Below are 17,488 nucleotides of genomic sequence, written 5' to 3'. Positions count from 1 at the left end.
GCCATCTCTGTGGAACAGACGGTCAAGTACATCCTGCAGCGTCGCTTAGTGTTTGGCACAAACCTCCCAAATCCCTCAGCAGACCTCCTCCACTCACTGTGAGTGGAAGCATAATCCTGAAACTGAGTGGACGTCTCAGTGTGTCTTGCTCTTTTGTAGGTCGGAAAACATCTCACTACTGATTCATAAATATTTTTCCATGTGTGAAAGCTTTCTTGGCAACATAGTGGCAGACCTATGCATTGTTGTTGAACTATGTCCAGTATGTGAGCCTGTAAATATTTGAGCAGGCCGTTCCCTCATTATTTCATCTCAGATTAAGCCGATAAAAGATCTGGAGTTGATTCAAACTGTTGAACTTTTCACTGTAACTTTCAATATGAGGTCCAAAGAGATATCAATGCAACTGACTGCTTGACTTCTACGGAGGTGCATGGAGGCAACATTTAGCAAACGTGTGCTGGGCCTGACTGTTGTGTGTGTGATGTGATCAGTATGCTGCTGATTTGCATAAGCAAAAATGATGTAAATAGAAAACGCTGCTCCTAATGAATAGAAAACAGGAACTACATGAGACTGTGGGGTCTCTGAGTAGTATACTTAACAGCCACGGTGTAGGACTGATCCTGCACAGGTCCTTCATCACGACAGCAGTCAGGCTGTACCATACCCAGACAGGAGAAATACTGTTTAAAAATGCATGTATATTGTTATCATTCCCACTGCGCTTTATGCACATATAAAAAAGTAAAATCTTGGTGTATTTTACTGTATGTAGTAACCATGTGTGCACAGTACAGTATTGTGGCTATTTTGTTTACTATTTCTCTTATTTATTTTTTTCTATTTTTGTTTTTTTTCTATTATGTCTCTAATTTACCTTTCTTCCTGTCCCTTGTGCTGCTGTAACAAGGAAATTTCTCCAGTGTGGGATTAAATAAAGTCTATATCTCTGTAAAAACACGGAAGCAGACAGCACACAGTGATGAGGTCTGTTACTTTTCTTGAAACTCATAGCTTTATTTCATTCCAGCAGTAAATCCAAATGATGCAAGTTTATCACACAGCTGCCATGGCAAGGTGAGAGAGGGTCTGATGTTCTCTTCTCTCAGACTGATCCAACTAATGGCAATCACACTCAGCCTGGCTGTCAATCACAAAAAACAAACCTTTAGTTCTATGGCAGCCATTGTGGTGTGTTAACGCTATGCGACTTATGAAAATTCAATTAAATACAACAACAGAAGAGTAGTGATAGCAGCTAAAATGTTTAACTCAATTAAAACGGTCAAACATTAGTATTTAGTAGTGTCCTCTATAGTCTTCTTTTTTACATTTGTTCATTGATAGAATTCAAAGCCTGACATTTAAATAAGTTTAAACTTATGCCTCTGACTTGGCCACTGAAGAATTCAATGCAAAGGAAACAAAAAAAACAACAAGTCTTTTTCAACAAATCTACAAAATATAAAATTGCATCTTTCTGTGTCGTTCTGGCTGTAGCCAGTCACTGCATGTTGGCATTTTGGATCATTTCAGTCAGCTTTTTTTGCTACATTTAGTGCAAGACCTTCAGTTTCTACAAACCCCATCTTGTGTTTTTTCAGAAACTGTTTAGAGCAGATTAAAAAATATAAATAAATAAAAACATAAATACATCTAATGGCTCCTAAACAAGCTGTCTGGACAGTTTCATGAGCAAACCCTTTGTGCTGGGACGACTTAATGAATAAAAACATATCTGTGATGCTTCACCTCAGAATGATTGCTTTTTTACGACATACATGTGAGCATTTCAGAGTCTGTGATATGTCTGTGGGCTAAACGTTCACATGTGTCATCGTGTGCAGCGTGCATGCTGCTCTCTGGATAGGCTTAACGCCTTTTTATAATCTCACTTTGAGCCACTTCCAGTCAAAATCTTCTAAAGCTGATCACATTATGTGGAAAACATTGTGTGGTTTCATGTATAAACTTTGCAGAGAACCCTGATCAATATGTGTCTGTGTGTGGTCAATCAGAGTGCATGATGGGAGAAAGTGACCTGACTCATCAGACAGATTCATAGCACTCCAGAGCTGTTTGTCATCTCACTGCTGTTAACTATAAACCTGCGACACACCAGCAGGATGAGAAGCCCCGCAGTACAGTTGTCCCATCAGGTTAGAACAAGTCGAGTAAGCCAAGCCAGGCTGCTGGGTCCGAGTCCAGACCGGTTCGGGTTAAGCGTCCTTTACTAGTAAGAGTTTGGAAAGGAAGTGAGGCTGTACAACAAACATGTTGTGAGATGGACAGCCATGGACAAGACAGGCGAAGTAAGGGGAGTTTGTAAAATGTAAACTAATTAGAGGGAAAACAAAAAGGGGCAAAAATGGCAATTAAGGTCAGATTAAAGGAAGGGAGGTGGAGGAGTGGTGACGGTGATAAAGAGGAGAGGAAGATTTCAGTACTCCTCGTGTTCTCCTCGTGCTCCTTCATCAATTTCATCATCTTCTGGTGGTGCAAATCCCTCCTGGAAAAGATAAGATCAGTGTTTCAGGCTTTACCAGCTGCAGGTCATCTTTCATAAGTTTTTTGCTACATTTGTTCATAATCTCAGTATTTTTTTAAAGATTTCCTCCTTGCACCAATACGTTAAAGCACATAGCTGTTCACTCAGATGTCTCTGTACCTCACTGAGGTGCTTTATTGCTTTACTGACAGGCTGATTTCTAATTTTGTGGTAATCTAACCAGATTTAGGTAAAGGCTGCAAAATGCTGTGATGGATTACAGAAAGTAGTAAAATGCAGCCATATCAAATAATAATCACGAGATACGTACGGCAGGTTCTCAGTACCAGCTGGAATATGGGATTTTCCTCGTAATATTACAAACACACTTTAAATAAATGTATAATTCATTTTTGAATCTTTCTGACATGGGTCTTGTACCATGGAAAGTACAACCATCACCCACCTCCACTCCCTCGCTGGTCTCCACTCATAATGCACCTAACAAAGAGTACCAGAGTACTCTTGAGTTTGTCCCAGCACCTCACCCCTCCTGCCTCACACTTGCTAGCTTTGGGGAGTGCTTGAAAAGCACTCACAGAGAACACAGAAGGTCTGTGATTTTATGCATCTTGTGGTTTAATTAGAGTCATTTTTGGAAGCAGTGACAAGCTGTCCTCTCTTGTGTCTTACTATTATTATGTCATAGAAGCAGCTATAGTTTCAGATGTGTCAAAGGTCTATGCTCAGCCACTGTTAGCATCGTACCACATGCCTGAATCCAAATGAACCGTGTCACAGTGATCAAAGGTAAACAAACTGGACTTTGCTCATGGCTCAGATCAGCCTAAAATGTTTAAAATTCCATAATCAGGAATTCAAGGAATTATAACTGGCTCATTACCTGAAAACATGTGCATGACTGCAAGCAGTGTGGAGCATGTAACTCTGAATGCAGGCTGGTGAACATTTGACTATTCAAATGTTCACCAGCCTGCAGATGACATAAATATGTGATGCCTTCGGTAAAGTCAGGGGATAAGGAATTAATCTGAATACTGTGGGAAATAAATGTTCTAACAACCAACAAACATATCGTCTGATTTCTTGTAATATCTCAAGAAATTTTATGAAAGCCTGAGACCAGTCCACCCCCCCAAATTCCTGGTCTGTGCTGTAATTGCTGAATGTAAGTACACATTTTGGCCTGTATTTACCTCTGTAGCATACAGGACGTCCATGATTTTGCTCAAAACTGGGTTGTTTTCTTTCTCCTGGCAGATGAGTTCAATGTCTCTCAGCTTCCCAAAGTAGAAGTCCCTCTCCTTCTCCAGCCCGTCTACGGTCACCTTCAGATCGAGCAACTATGACCAGAAACAACCGTGGGAAAAAAACGATGAGGGAGGCAGCTGAAACAACAATGTTGTTCAACAATAAAAACAAAGAAATAGAAGACACAAAAGAGAAGAAATTATATCATAACATGCTCACAAAGCTGCAGCGTTTTAAGGAAAAAAGCTACATATAAATTTTGTGTACTAATGTCCACAGTCAACTAACAGGATGTGAAGATTTGTTGAGCTGGTCACATCAGAACCTTTTCAGTGTTTTCAGCCTGACTTGTGTGAGTCAGAAAAACATTCCAAAGTTAAATTGTTGTACCACTCTTGCATTTTTCCCACCGACACAGTCCTGCTACAGAAACAAGGAACCAGCTCCAAGGCTGGTTCCACTGCCAAAAAGGTGGCAGCACAAAATTTCTATGTCCAAAGATGAAACTATTGACATGTGTAGCTGTAGCTATGAGAGGGACACTGCAGAGTGACTTAAGAGATTTCAATCCAAAAGTACTCCTGGGTCTGTTAGTGACTCTGTGTCACAGAGCAGATCAGCAGAAATGTGGGCTGGTTCTTAAGGAGTAGTAATCAGAATCCAGCACCAGTACTCACACTGAAAAAAGAAATCTGGGAAGCTTCCAAACCACTACCAACTTCATTAATGCTGAAGGGTTTGAGTAATTATGCAGTTTTGATGTGAGAGCTGCACAGGACCTCTGTTACAGGGTTTTCTTGAAAAGTTATCAGGGCAGCGGTACCTGCTGGTTGAGCTCTATGAGCTCAGCGTCTCCTCCATTACGTGTCACAGGAGGGTTCCTGCGGGCTGATGCTATCTGCCTCTGCGGGGTGGGGACACTCTTTGGTGCTGTGGGAGATGTTCTCATGGGGCCTATATGAAAGAAGCACATGTTTACATATCTATACATCTATTTAGTTCGTCAGCCCCTAAGTATGTCTGAGTATTTACAGCAAAATCCTTCTTGATGTAAGTTTACTAATCAAGAGCTATTTTGATAATATCTTGTTTGCTAAAAAATACGATAAGATCCTTTTAATTCTCCAGAAAGTTCTATTTTTACAAAACATCACATCTCTTAATGGCTCAATCCAGAGTGGTGTTTGTTCAGTAAATCTCATGAGAGCACTGAACACATACCATGCTAATTCACAACATTGACTGAGTAAACCAAAGAAAAGGAAAGAGTACACATTTTTATTTTAGCGTGTGGACACCACAAACTGCCATGAAACTATATTGTGCATGCATCAGTGAAACAGCATGACTGTGTGTTTCCTGTTTCACCTGGTAATTGGTTCTTTGTGGGCAGGGCTGGGACATAATCCTCCCATTTGTATTCAGGATACTTTAAAGGCCACATGATGTTCCACTTTGAGGTATATTACTGTCAGTTAGTACGCCTCTGTTTTTAATGCTGTGACTCACAAAATACCAAACCTCAGAGAACACGGGCTGCGCAGCTCTGATGTTTAACAGCTTTGAATCAGAATTCAAGTCCATACACTCACCTGCCACTTCATTAGGTATACCAGTTCAACTGCTCATTAATGCTAAAAAATAATGAGCCAATCATATGGAAGCAACTCAGTGCATTTAGGCATGTAGACTTCATCTACTGAAGTTTAAATTGAGATCCAAAGTGATGAAGAAAGATGATCTAAGTGACTTTGAACGTGACATGTTTGTTGGTGGCCAATGGGCTGTTATACCATTTTAGAACTACACATTTCAGAAACTGATCTACTGGAATTTTCCCGCACAACAATCTCTAGAGTTTACAGGAACTGGCCTTAAAAAAGGGCAAATACCGAGTCAGTGGCACTTCTCTGGATGAAAAGGCAGTGTTGATGTCCGATGTCACAGTGGAGAGAATGCCTAGTCATAGAACCTCGAGTCTACAGCAGCAGCAGAAGACCGCACTGGGTACCACTGCTGTCAGCTAAGAATAGGAAACAGAGCCTATTCACAGGACAATAACTTTACGAAAGCAGCATTTTTCAAAGATTGGAAAAATACTGCATTCAAGAAGCTTGACCTACAGTCTTAAATATTTCCTTAAAGTTTTTCATATTATTAATGCTGTACATGCAGAAGAAATACTAAAATTGTACCGTACTTTCTGGACCATAAGCCGCTACTTTTTCCCTAGGTTTTGAGCCATGAGGCTTATACAAAGGTGTGGCTATTCTGTGGATTTTTCTTCCACCACTAGGGGGACTCTAACCAGAATTAGAATAAAAAACAAGATAGATGAAAAATCAATGCAAAGAAGAATACACTACTTTTTCTTTAGCAGATAGAACACGCACAACAAATTACCAACTGGTAATTATTTTCAAATCCTCGCCCCTTCATCATGGAAACCACACGAAGAAGTTCGTATGATGCAAGTTTTAAGTTGAAGGCCATCGATCTTGCTATCCAGGAGGGAAACCGCGCTGCTGCACGCAAGCTTAGCGTCAATGAGTCTATGGTGAGACGTTGGAGGCGGCAGCGGGAAGAGCTCATGCAATGCCAAAAGTCGAGAAAAGCTTTCAGAGGACATAAAAACAGGTGGCCTGAACTTGAAAATGTCCTGGAGGAATGGGTGAAGACACTGAGAGCAGGTGGCCGAGGTGTATCCACTGTACAGATCCGACTGAAAGCCAAAACAATCGCCCGCGAAATGAATATTAAAGATTTCAAAGGTGGGCCGTCATGGTGTTTCAGATTTATGAAACGTAAAAACCTGTCCGTCAGGGCACGGACCACTCTCTGTCAGCAACTCCCCCCTGACTATCAGGAAAAAGTTGAAAACTTCCACAAATTCGTTGAAAAAAAGATACAAGAAAACTCCATCGGACCAGACGACATAATCAATATGGATGAAGTACCTTTAACATTTGATCTGCCTCTGACCAGGACCGTTAACAAGACAGGTGCATCATCCGTGTTGTTGAAAACAACAGGCCATGAGAGGACGCACTTCACCTGCGTTCTGGCATGCACGGCATCCGGACAAAAACTTCAACCAATGGTGATTTTTAAGCGCATAACTATGCCGAAAGAACAACTCCCGAAAGGCATAGTGGTCAAAGTTAACACCAAAGGGTGGATGATAGAAGGTCTAATGAAGGAATGGTTAACGGAGTGCTATGGGAAGCGCCCGGGAGGATTTTTTCACCGGAAAAAAGCACTGCTTGTTTTGGATAGCATGAGGGCCCACATCACAGATTCTGTGAAAGCAGCGATCAAGAAAACAAACTCCATTCCAGCTGTGATTCCTGGAGGTACAACAAAGTTTTTGCAGCCACTTGACATCAGTGTAAATCGGGCATTTAAAGCTGCACTACGGGTTGAGTGGGAGACTTGGATGACAAGCGGTGAAAAGTCATTCACAAAAACTGGCCGCATGCGAAAAGCATCCTTTTCTGATGTCTGTCAGTGGATCCTAACAGCGTGGAGTGCTGTGAAAGAATCCACCATCACCAATGGGTTCCGAAAGGCTGGACTGCTGCGCGAAGAGAGCGGCGCACCTTCAGAGCCAACTTCACCGGAGGATGACAGTGACACGGAGAGCGAGACTGATGGAGACAGATGTGATGAAGCGCTTCTGAGCCTGTTCAACTCCGACACTGAAGAAGACGACTTCATGGGTTTCAGCGAAGATGATTAAAGTGACATGTGGTTTCAAATACAGGAAAAATGGAGGTAAATAAATAGCGGTTATTTTCTCTTGGTTCTGTTACGTTTTAATCAGCAAAGTTGCTGCCGTGTTAAAAGGCATTGTTCAGAAAGAATCTGTTCAGGTACATACTTGTACATTTGCACTACAAGATTGTTCTGTACATGCAGTAAATATCTATTTTTTCATCATAGATATCTGCGGCTTATAGCTGGGTGCGGCTTGTATATCTTTTTTTTTTTAATTTTTTAAAAATAGAGCGGATGCGGCTTATATACAGGTGCGCTCTATTGTCCAGAAAGTACGGTAATATGAGAGTCGAACTTAACTCATTCACTGCCAGCCATTTTCAAACGTATGCTTTCAATTGACGTCTATAGACGTCAATGGCAGTGAATGAGTTAATAGGAAGGAGCTGGCAGACAGATAATTAGAGCCCCTAGTGCTGCCCACAACCAGCCAGGATCGAGCACTCCATAAACTGAGTAACACACTGCACACACATGCTGCATGGAGGGGATGTTACCTGAGCGAGTGGGTCTTTTAGGTTTATGATGAATAGGTTTACCTGGGTTAGAGGTGGGGATGTGGTAGCATGAAGATGTGAGAGAAGTAAAATGAAGGGTTTAGGTTCACGCACAGCTGACTATGTCGTGTTGTACCTGGATTAGGTGGAGGCGGCGTTCCTTCCTGGCCCTGCCGTGTGAGCAGAGGGTCGTATTCTTTCCCGTCATAGTTGGCATCAAAAAACTTCTTAAACCACTGAAGGAACTCAAAATTGTCCTGGAACTTCCCCTTCACCAATTTCTCCACCGGGATGATCTGAAATGTTTTTAAATAGCAGGAGAAAAACATTCTTGAAATGTCATAAAAGGGAATCTTGGGATTAGATACTCCAATAACTGTCATTTTGGGGTAACAGCAGCCATCTTTAAGATGATCTGCATGTTATCACCTTGCTTCCTTCTGTCAAGGTAAATGATCCTTAAAAAAAAAAAAAATCACATTCGTAATAATAGAATGACAACTTTATCTACAGTACAGTTAAAAACAATTTAGACTGTGCCACAGTACTTTAACTGTACTGACTTAAATAGTAAACAGAGTGGTTCTTATATACAACGTCACTCAAGCTGTTTTAGCTATGGTTTTTCTACTTAAACATTCGTACTCTGATGGATGCCTCTAAGAGCTTAGGGTTAGTCCAAGTTTGTGCAAGGTTATTTGGCATGTAGGCTAGAGCAGCAAGGGATGAGCCACTAATATAAACTACTTATAACTAATATAAAAGTACAGATATGACACCTCGGATAATAAGAACAAACAGCAGTTGGTTTCCCTGTTCCCACCTTGTCAACGGTCATTCTCTTGAACGCAGCCTGTAAGACCTTGAAATTGTGGATGTATTCATGTTCCAGTTTTGCGTTGAACTTGACTTTCTTCAGTAATATGCAGCCTGGAAACAGCATGTCCATGAACTGGCAGTAAGCTGCGCCTGAAAAAACAGAACAGGAGCACAAAGTCAAGAAAAACATTTATTTTAATTTGAAGCTTTTTCTCGAGAAGTGTGTGTTTACCTGTACACAGCTGCTCAATCTTTGTGTAGGTGAGCTGCAGAGAGTCGTTCACCCACGCCAACATGTCATGGCGACTCAGGTTCTCTATGGTCATAGAGGTGGAGTAGACATTCACCGCCATCCTCCTGCTAGGCACCCACAAACACGCAAGCACATGTAAAGATATTAACATCAGTGTAACATCTGAAGGCTCCAGACAATCTTTTTTCACTGACACATAAGTCTGATTAATCTATGAAAATGTGTTTATATCTATATAAAGTAAAAGTAAGCGACTCCACATAATGAAGAATATGTGTATCCAGGAGCGTGGCAAAAAGGAGCGTATTAAATGACAGAGAATTCATGATCTTTTTTATTTTATTTACCATCCATCCATCCATCCATCCATCCATCCATCCATCTTCATCCGCTTTATCCGGGGCCGGGTCGCGGGGGCAGCAGCCTAAGCAAAGAGGCCCAGACCTCCCTCTCCCCAGCCACCTCCTCCAGCTCATCCGGGGGAACACCAAGGCGTTCCCAGGCCAGCCGAGAGATATAATCTCTCCAGCGTGTCCTGGGTCTGCCCCGGGGCCTCCTCCCGGTGGGACATGCCTGGAACACCTCACCCAGGAGGCGCCCAGGGGGCATCCTTGTCAGATGCCCGAACCACCTCAGCTGGCTCCTTTCGATGTGGAGCAGCAGCTGCTCTACTCTGAGCCCCTCCCGGATGGCCGAACTTCTCACCCTATCTCTAAGGGAGAGGCCAGCCACCCTTCGGAGGAAGCTCATTTCCGCCGCTTGTATCCGCGATCTCGTTCTTTCGGTCACTACCCACAGCTCATGGCCATAGGTGAGGGTAGGGACGTAGATCGACCGGTAAATTGAGAGCTTCGCTTTTACACTCAGCTCCCTCTTCACCACGACGGACCGGTGCAGCGTCCGCATTACTGCAGCCGCAGCCCCAATCCGTCTGTCGATCTCCGGCTCCCTTCTCCCATCACTCGCGAACAAGACCCCGAGATACTTGAACTCCTCCACTTGGGGCAGGAACTCATCCCCGACCCGGAGTGGGCACTCCACCCTTTTCCGGCTGAGAACCATGGCCTCAGATTTGGAGGTGCTGATCCTCATTCCCGCTGCTTCACACTCGGCTGCGAACCGTTCCAGTGCGAGCTGGAGGCCCTCACCCGATGAAGCCAACAGAACCACATCATCTGCAAAAATCAGAGATGAGATTCTGAGGCCACCGAAGCGAAAGCCCTCCGCCACTTGGCTGCGCCTAGAAATCCTGTCCATAAAAATTATGAACAGAACCGGAGACAAAGGGCAGCCCTGGCGGAGCCCATCACCCACCAGGAACGAGTCCGACTTATTGCCGGCAATGCGAACCAAGCTCTTGCAACGGTTGTATAGGGATCGAATGGCCCTTAGCAATGGGCCAGACACCCCATACTCCCGCAACACCTCCCACAGGACACCCCGAGGGACACGGTCGAATGCCTTCTCCAAGTCCACAAAACACATGTAGACTGGTTGGGCAAACTCCCATGCACCCTCAAGTATCCTGGAGAGGATAAAGAGCTGGTCCAGTGTTCCGCGACCAGGACGAAAACCGCATTGTTCCTCCTGTATCCGAGGTTCGACTAGCGGACGAACTCTCCTTTCCAGCACCCTGGCATAGACTTTCCCAGGGAGGCTGAGGAGTGTGATCCCCCTGTAGTTGGAACACACCCTCCGGTCCCCCTTCTTAAAGATGGGGACCACCACCCCGGTTTATTTACCTTTTTTTTTAAATCACCATTTGGTAATTTTGAATAACCTATTACATCTTTATCTTCATGTTTTATTACGTTTATTTAAGTTTGCATGCTTTGTAATAAAACATATGGGAACACACATTTACTCACCTGTGCTGGGTGTGTGTTGGAGCGTACTGCTGAGAACTGGGTTGTGCTTGACCACTTATACAAAGACCTAGAGACAGAAACCGGAATCATGTTCAGTATCAGCCCGGTTACAGTTTATACTTCACATAAGGTAATCATCTACTCAAAAGTGCTAATTTAACTCTCTGGGGACATGTTTACATAAGTAAGTTTTAGAATTATGTTGAAACACTGAAATTGACCAAGTCACAATGATTTAACCCTTTAAAGAAAATTCAAAACCAACAAAATATGGCAACATTAAGGTCTTTAGTTCAAGCTGACCAAATATGAAATACGTGATGTGATTAAATCTGTGTGCTGATTTCTACTAAAACACTGAGAAATTCAAACTGGCTGACTTCTTGCTGAGTTTAGGGCACAGCTCCTAGATCCGTTTTTTTACATCTTCGGATATTTGAGGTGTTTACATAATTTCATAAACATATGTGAAACACTGTGGTGTGGCTACTTTATTAAAATGCTGTAAGTGAAGCTACATTTTGCACCCCAAACATGGCAGACTCAGTACTGACGTAAATATGTGGAAATTTCTGAGGTCTCAAACAAATAATCAGTGAAATTTCAATAAGAACATCTTAAACAATAAAAACTAAACATAAAGTAGAGTAAACTCTTAATAGAAACTGACTGAAACCAAACTGAATGCAAAACAAGAAAATACATAAACTGCAAACCATAAAAATAGGTCATGGAGGTTTACCCCTCGCCAGGGTTACAGAGGGACATGCCACAGAAAACCTGAGGCCGGGCCTCTAATCTCTGCCCAGTTAATCCTGTTAGCCCAGGTTCAACATGCTGTGCCCATCGCAGTTCAGACCGCCTGTAGGTGCGTCAGACAAACATAAAAACCAACCCAGCAGGGACGCATCACACTGACAGGTGAGATAAGGAAAAATCCAACAATACCACAGCATTTCCTGTGAGCTGATGTCCTCCAAAATAAACACAATACAGGATGTTGTGCTGAACAATCACTTCCTGACTGCAGGAAATACTGCCAAATATTCCAGTATTTCAGTGTCTGAACACAGAGTCCTCACATAAAATACTACAGTTCAACTACTCTGTGAACTCCAAGCAGTTAAATAATGAAGTCTGCTCTATGACTTTTTCAACCACCCATGATGCAAAGCTGACAGTTATTCAAACAACTTTCAGGTCAATGCGACTGTTCAGGCAAATTATTCAAGAGTGACACGGTACTACAACAACTCACAACTGTATTTATTTCTTATCAGCACAGCAAAAATAACACCCAAGCTGGCCACAAGTTTCAGGTCATATAAGGACACGGATTGTCATGGATTTTCAACTTAGTAGGTTTTTAGAACCTTTTTTCTGGATCAGACTGGTAGGTGATGACAACGTGCAGTGATGTGAAAAAGAAAGTTTTCTCAGGAGTCTGTGCAGTCCTGTGAAAAACTAAATACACTCAGTGATTCAATAGTCTGTAGGACTACTTTAAGCACTTGAAGTAGCTGTTTTCTGTCTGACTTTATCAGTCTCTTACATTGCTGTAGAGGTATTCTGGCCAAGTCTTCTTTACAACATTGCTTTGGTACATTGAGGTTTGTGGGCATTCATCTATACGCAGTTCTCTTAGATCCAACCACAGCATTTCAATCAGGTTTGCGTGTGGACTTTGATCCACTGATTGATTCTTTTCAATCAGTGATTCTTTTCTTTTTAAGCCAAGCAAATTTATAATATATTTCTACCTAATCCATCCTTAATTCCAGGGAAGATACTAACTACGCTACTTTTGTTCTTACATTAAACTTATGCTGTGTCACTGCTAATACAGCAAAATGCTGCTGTTGTTGGCACCTTGTTTCAGTAGATTCACACTTCAGATTAGGTAATGTGTCATCAATGACAGTAGTTCATTGGAAAAGAAGGAAAGAAAATTATCTTCATTTACTAACACGTATAAATGCTGCTACTTGCAAGCTACAAGCATTAATAACACATTGTTTCGATTTATTTTATACCACCAGAAATATCAATATCACAAGTTTTTTTAAACTATGGTGACATAACCTTGAGCCGTTGTCACACATCCCTAATACACAGGTACTATATATTCAGGATATAAGGTGTGGAAATGAAGGCAACATAAAACAAATATCCAGAAATTTCCAGAGAAATGTCCAAGTCAAACCAAAAAAAATAATAATAATCTGACAACTCCCTTCTATTATAATTCTAATTTCAAACACCATCCACACATAACAGCCAACTGTTTCTGGAATTATTTCACTTGTTGAAGTCAAATATAAATTTGGGTCTTCTTTTAAATGTTATTAGCATTTTATGTTGATAGGAACACACTTTGATAACCTTCAGATTAAATGAAAAACCATCAAAATGTGAGTACAGACTGAATGATAAATAAAGTGATGTAACATTATTCAGCTCCTGATTGTGTTTTGCTTTGTGTAATGTTAGTTTTAGAGACTCTCTACAATATAGACAAAAGAAATATGTTCATAAAAAGTGTAACCGGACCAATGAATTTGACCCAGCAGCACTGAAACACTGTAATATAATAATAAATAATAATTTTAGAAGATAATTTTAATCAAAGCTCTGCAACTGAACAGTCTTCATTATTGAACATGATAGCTGCTCATGATCATGATGACAAACAAACCACATCAATAATTATAAAAGACACTTTTGTTTTTCAGAGTAAAAGTAACATGGGAAATTCAGAAATTACTGTCAAAAAAGATAACAGATTGAACATGTTAGTATACTAATCAATGACCCTTTTTCATCCAGCAACAAGCCCTAATAATCAACAACAAATAAAAGAAAAAACAACAACTATAATTTACAGATTTTTAAAAAGGCAATTTTTGAGTCTTAAAAAAAATTGGTTCTATAATACCTTTCATACATGTGACAAGATCTCCAACACTACTGACTGAAATGCAGCCCAAACGTGACAGAGCCTCCACCATGTTGTACAGATGGCTGTAGACACTCCTTGTTGTACCTCTCTCCTCATTCTCTTTTGTAAATATTGATGATGATTTGAAACACAAATTCCTAATTTGGACTCATCACTACATGCGACCTACTGACACTAATTTTCGGTCCTGTTCTTGTGTAAGTTGGGATATCTCAGCATTTTCTCTCAGGTCCTGTGTTAGGTCTTTACTGTATTTTTTCCTGTTTCTTAAAAATGCTGTTCATCTGCTGTAGATAATTTTATAGGCCTATCACTTCTACTTTATCTTCCACTAATCAACTGTACTCTGATTTTCCTTTTAAAAAGCACACTGTGCACACCATGGTGAGATATGTCAAGTTTTAAGCAAGGGAATCACCTTGCTGGTTCAAAAATACTATTTATGCATATGTTATATTTGGTACTTTACACAGCTCCAACTAAAGACATGATGTGTGCCAGTAAAAACTTGCTTGGTTTGTCCTGATACATTTTCAGATTTATTGTAAAAAATCGTTGGCTGACACAGCTGTCCTCTCTCTTTTTTTTTTTATTACGGTAATAGAACTCATACATTTAATTTAAAGCTTAAATTAGCAAATATTTTTCTATTATACATTTATAGGGTTAATTATGAAGCTACTAATAAATCATGCTGATAGATTGACCTATAAAGTGATAGTATTTTTCTTTTTTTTGGTAAAGTCTGACGTACTGTCGGGAAATAAACAAGAGTAAATAAATAAATAACAGAGAATACAATTTACTAATTAAAAGAAGATGTACTAGTTAAAATTGACTGAAAAAACTTCAGACTTACAGGACACTTCTGCTTAGTTTGAAATAATATCATATTGGAGCGGTTATAAAGAGCTCTTTGTCAAAAGGTTTTTAATCAGATAAGGGGCTCAATCTGATAAAAACTGTATTTCTTTATCAGCAGAGGTAATTTTGCATTTTATAGTTTGATCTAAGCAGGCTATGAAAAGTTTGGTAATGCAATAGTTTATAAACCATGGTTTGTTGGACAGTTAAGGGCTGAACTTCGTTCACGGCTCGGTGTTTTGACAGTTGACGTTACAGTCGTTTCAGCGCTGCTCAGACCGATCAGCTAGCTCCCGGCTAACTACTCGCCCCCCGCAGGTTGTGGTGGGGTTCCGTGGGTGTTTGGCTACTGTTGTTTTAAATAAGCAGTTTTTCCAGCTTATTTTATTTCCCTACACTTGTATCCGCTAACTTTAACACACCCGAGCGTAACTGAAAACGCGACTTTTACAGGCTAACGTTACCCCCCTCTGGAGGCCTTTTCGATAATACATACGCACCTTACCAGCCAACGACTGGCTGTCACCTACGGGACGATTGGAGTCTTTTTCCCGTGATAAAGTGGTTTAGACAGCACGGACTGGGCCGTGCGGAGGGCCGTTTTTAATAAAGTTCTTGTTACTCACTGAAGCTACCGCCGTCTCTCTCTCTGCCGTCCCGCTGCTTCTGCTGATGGGCTTTCCGTTGCTATAACCCCGACTGTCGCCCAAGCAAGTTGCGCGAGATTGCGACCCACTAAGCCACCGGCAATGCGCATGCGCGATCCAGTGTCTACATTTTTACAGGAGTTTCAGTGAAACTGTGTCCACTGAGCGGCCATGATGGAGACGGACTCTAGCAGCGTGACTGCGACACAGTATTTTTTTCTGGAAGAAGCGCTCACTGTGGCATTTAAACATTGTATTCACCCTGTTGAACTACAGTCTAAGTGGGTCTGAACTATGTAAACACATAAGAATTTTAGTTCGAGGATAAGAGAGATCAATTTAAACCTTATGCCTATTAAACTGACTTCTTAGAAAGAGCTGGATAGGATAGAAACTATAAGATGTTAATTTCGTTCTGATTCATCCTGTACATGCCCAATTCAGTTACTCTATCACATGTGAAAAATTAGCACCTTTTGACAAACACAGACAATTTAAGAAAAAAAGTAACAGACCTCTCTGTGTTGAATCATATCTGTTATTAATCTCTGTCTCTCTTCCACAGCATGTCTTTATCCTGTTTTCCTTCAGATGGCCGCCTCTCCCTGAGCCTGGTTCGGCTGGAGGTTTCTTCCTGTTAAAAGGGAGTTTTTCCTTCCCACTGTCGCCAAAGTGCTTGGTCATAGGGGGTCATATGATTGTTGGGTTTTTCTCTGTATCTACTGTACAATATAAAGCGCTTTTGTTGTGATTTGGAGCTATATAAATAAAATTGAATTGAATTGAAATTGAATTGAATAGTCGAAAGAAGGTCTTCACAAAGAATTAACAAAATACCTGATGAGTACGATGAGGGTTGCAGATGCATTTTATTGACTATGACCATGTGAGGTAAGCCAATAGGAATTGATAGAGGATAAGGTAGGGAAAAGTTAGAAATTTGTGATGGTGGCCATTTAAAATATAGTATAGCAGAAATACTAACATTTTTTGTGATTAAAATTACAGGTAAAAGAACTGGCATATCAGCTTGCAGTGAAACATGGATGTAAATATCCAAAGTCATTGGACAAATCCTTGAGGACTGGGCCAGAAAGATTCTCAGTAGGAAGTATAGTGGAAATAAATCAGGATGGATGCAAGAAACAGAGTTCCTCATCTATAGTTGAAGCACTTTGCAAACCACACCAAAGTCAGCCGTAAAGAAAGTGATTCTTCCCATGGATAACCACAGTTCACACCTGCCAACTGCAGCCATTGACTTCTGCAAGAGCAATGGAATTGCGATGCTTACATTCCCCCAGAAGCTTGGGTTAAGTGCCTGACCTGTACTCTGTGGGCTCGTGAGGCCTGCACTCAAAGGGTGCCATACATCTGTCATCACTGTGATTCTGATAGTGATTAAAAACTTGACACAAACACATACAGTGCAGTTGATGAAGCTGGTGCACAACTACATTTTTTCAGCTTCATTATAATGTTCAGATATTAGCTGTAGCTACATCAGTTCTTATAAGTGCATTCAGGTGTAGAATAAAAAAGATTACATGATTACATAACCCAGACCATGGGGTTGATTGTCACATTTCTCTCTTTGTGTTTGAGACCATACCATGCAATTAGTAACTGCGTTGCAGAAAAAAATAGCTCTACTATTTCATAGAGACATGTAAAAACTTTGCATTGCATTTTGAATCCACTACCTTAAAAGAGCTCAAAGCTACAGCCAAAAATGTCAGGAATGTTACAACTATCCCTGGTCTCCCCTACTTCAAGGGTAGTTTTCCATCTAAAAATCTCTGTTTTCTGCATTATCCGCTTGCTTATTACCCACCAGTCTACTGTTATGTACAGCCCTGTCGGCCTCTGTTTTGTTGTTGTTGTTGTTTTTTTAATTTTTAATTTTTACTGACTTACAATAAGAAAGACTCATTTCTGCTGTTCAATACTGAAGAAATTTAAACTTTTTAAAATCATGTGAAATTGCAAAATGCATAGCTGTGTCTCTAATTAAGATTCTGTAACTTTGATGCGCTTCACT

The 17,488-nt window shown here is 41.0% G+C and overlaps 1 protein-coding gene across 4 annotated transcripts; it reads right to left on the bottom strand.

Annotated features, from left to right (window-relative positions):
* Nucleotides 1-999: 999 nt before the first annotated feature.
* Nucleotides 1,000-15,532, bottom strand: LOC113037295 (microtubule-associated protein RP/EB family member 3-like). 4 transcript variants are annotated; one of them, XM_080289543.1, is made up of 8 exons: nucleotides 15,427-15,532; nucleotides 10,978-11,044; nucleotides 9,089-9,213; nucleotides 8,861-9,006; nucleotides 8,174-8,333; nucleotides 4,587-4,717; nucleotides 3,709-3,855; nucleotides 1,000-2,512 (listed from the first exon to the last, which is right to left on the bottom strand). In XM_080289543.1, exons 3-8 carry the CDS (start codon nucleotides 9,207-9,209, stop codon nucleotides 2,444-2,446), a joined length of 774 nt encoding a protein of 257 aa, XP_080145669.1. In that variant the 5' UTR covers nucleotides 9,210-9,213; nucleotides 10,978-11,044; nucleotides 15,427-15,532; the 3' UTR covers nucleotides 1,000-2,443. The 4 variants fall into 4 exon arrangements, with proteins under 4 accessions (XP_080145669.1, XP_026050012.1, XP_080145667.1 ...); XM_026194227.2 differs by having other exon boundaries at nucleotides 9,089-9,216; nucleotides 15,427-15,531; XM_080289541.1 differs by having other exon boundaries at nucleotides 9,089-9,216; nucleotides 15,301-15,497.
* Nucleotides 15,533-17,488: the final 1,956 nt, after the last annotated feature.

The sequence above is a fragment of the Astatotilapia calliptera genome, chromosome 15 (genome assembly GCF_964374335.1).
Source record: "Astatotilapia calliptera chromosome 15, fAstCal68.1, whole genome shotgun sequence".
NCBI lineage: Eukaryota > Metazoa > Chordata > Actinopteri > Cichliformes > Cichlidae > Astatotilapia > Astatotilapia calliptera.
The sequence above is the reverse complement of the archived record's forward strand: the minus strand, read 5'-3'. Positions and strand labels throughout refer to the sequence as shown.

Bases quoted from the DNA above. Each gene is read 5' to 3' on its own strand.
- LOC113037295 (XM_080289543.1), bottom strand. From the start codon at position 9,209: ATGGCGGTGAATGTCTACTCCACCTCTATGACCATAGAGAACCTGAGT. The intron at 8,334-8,860 runs GTGGGAACAGGG...AAAACATTTCAG, and splicing joins AGAGAATGACCGTTGACAAG to ATCATCCCGGTGGAGAAATT. The intron at 3,856-4,586 runs GTACCGCTGCCC...TTCTGGTCATAG, and splicing joins TCATAGAGCTCAACCAGCAG to TTGCTCGATCTGAAGGTGAC.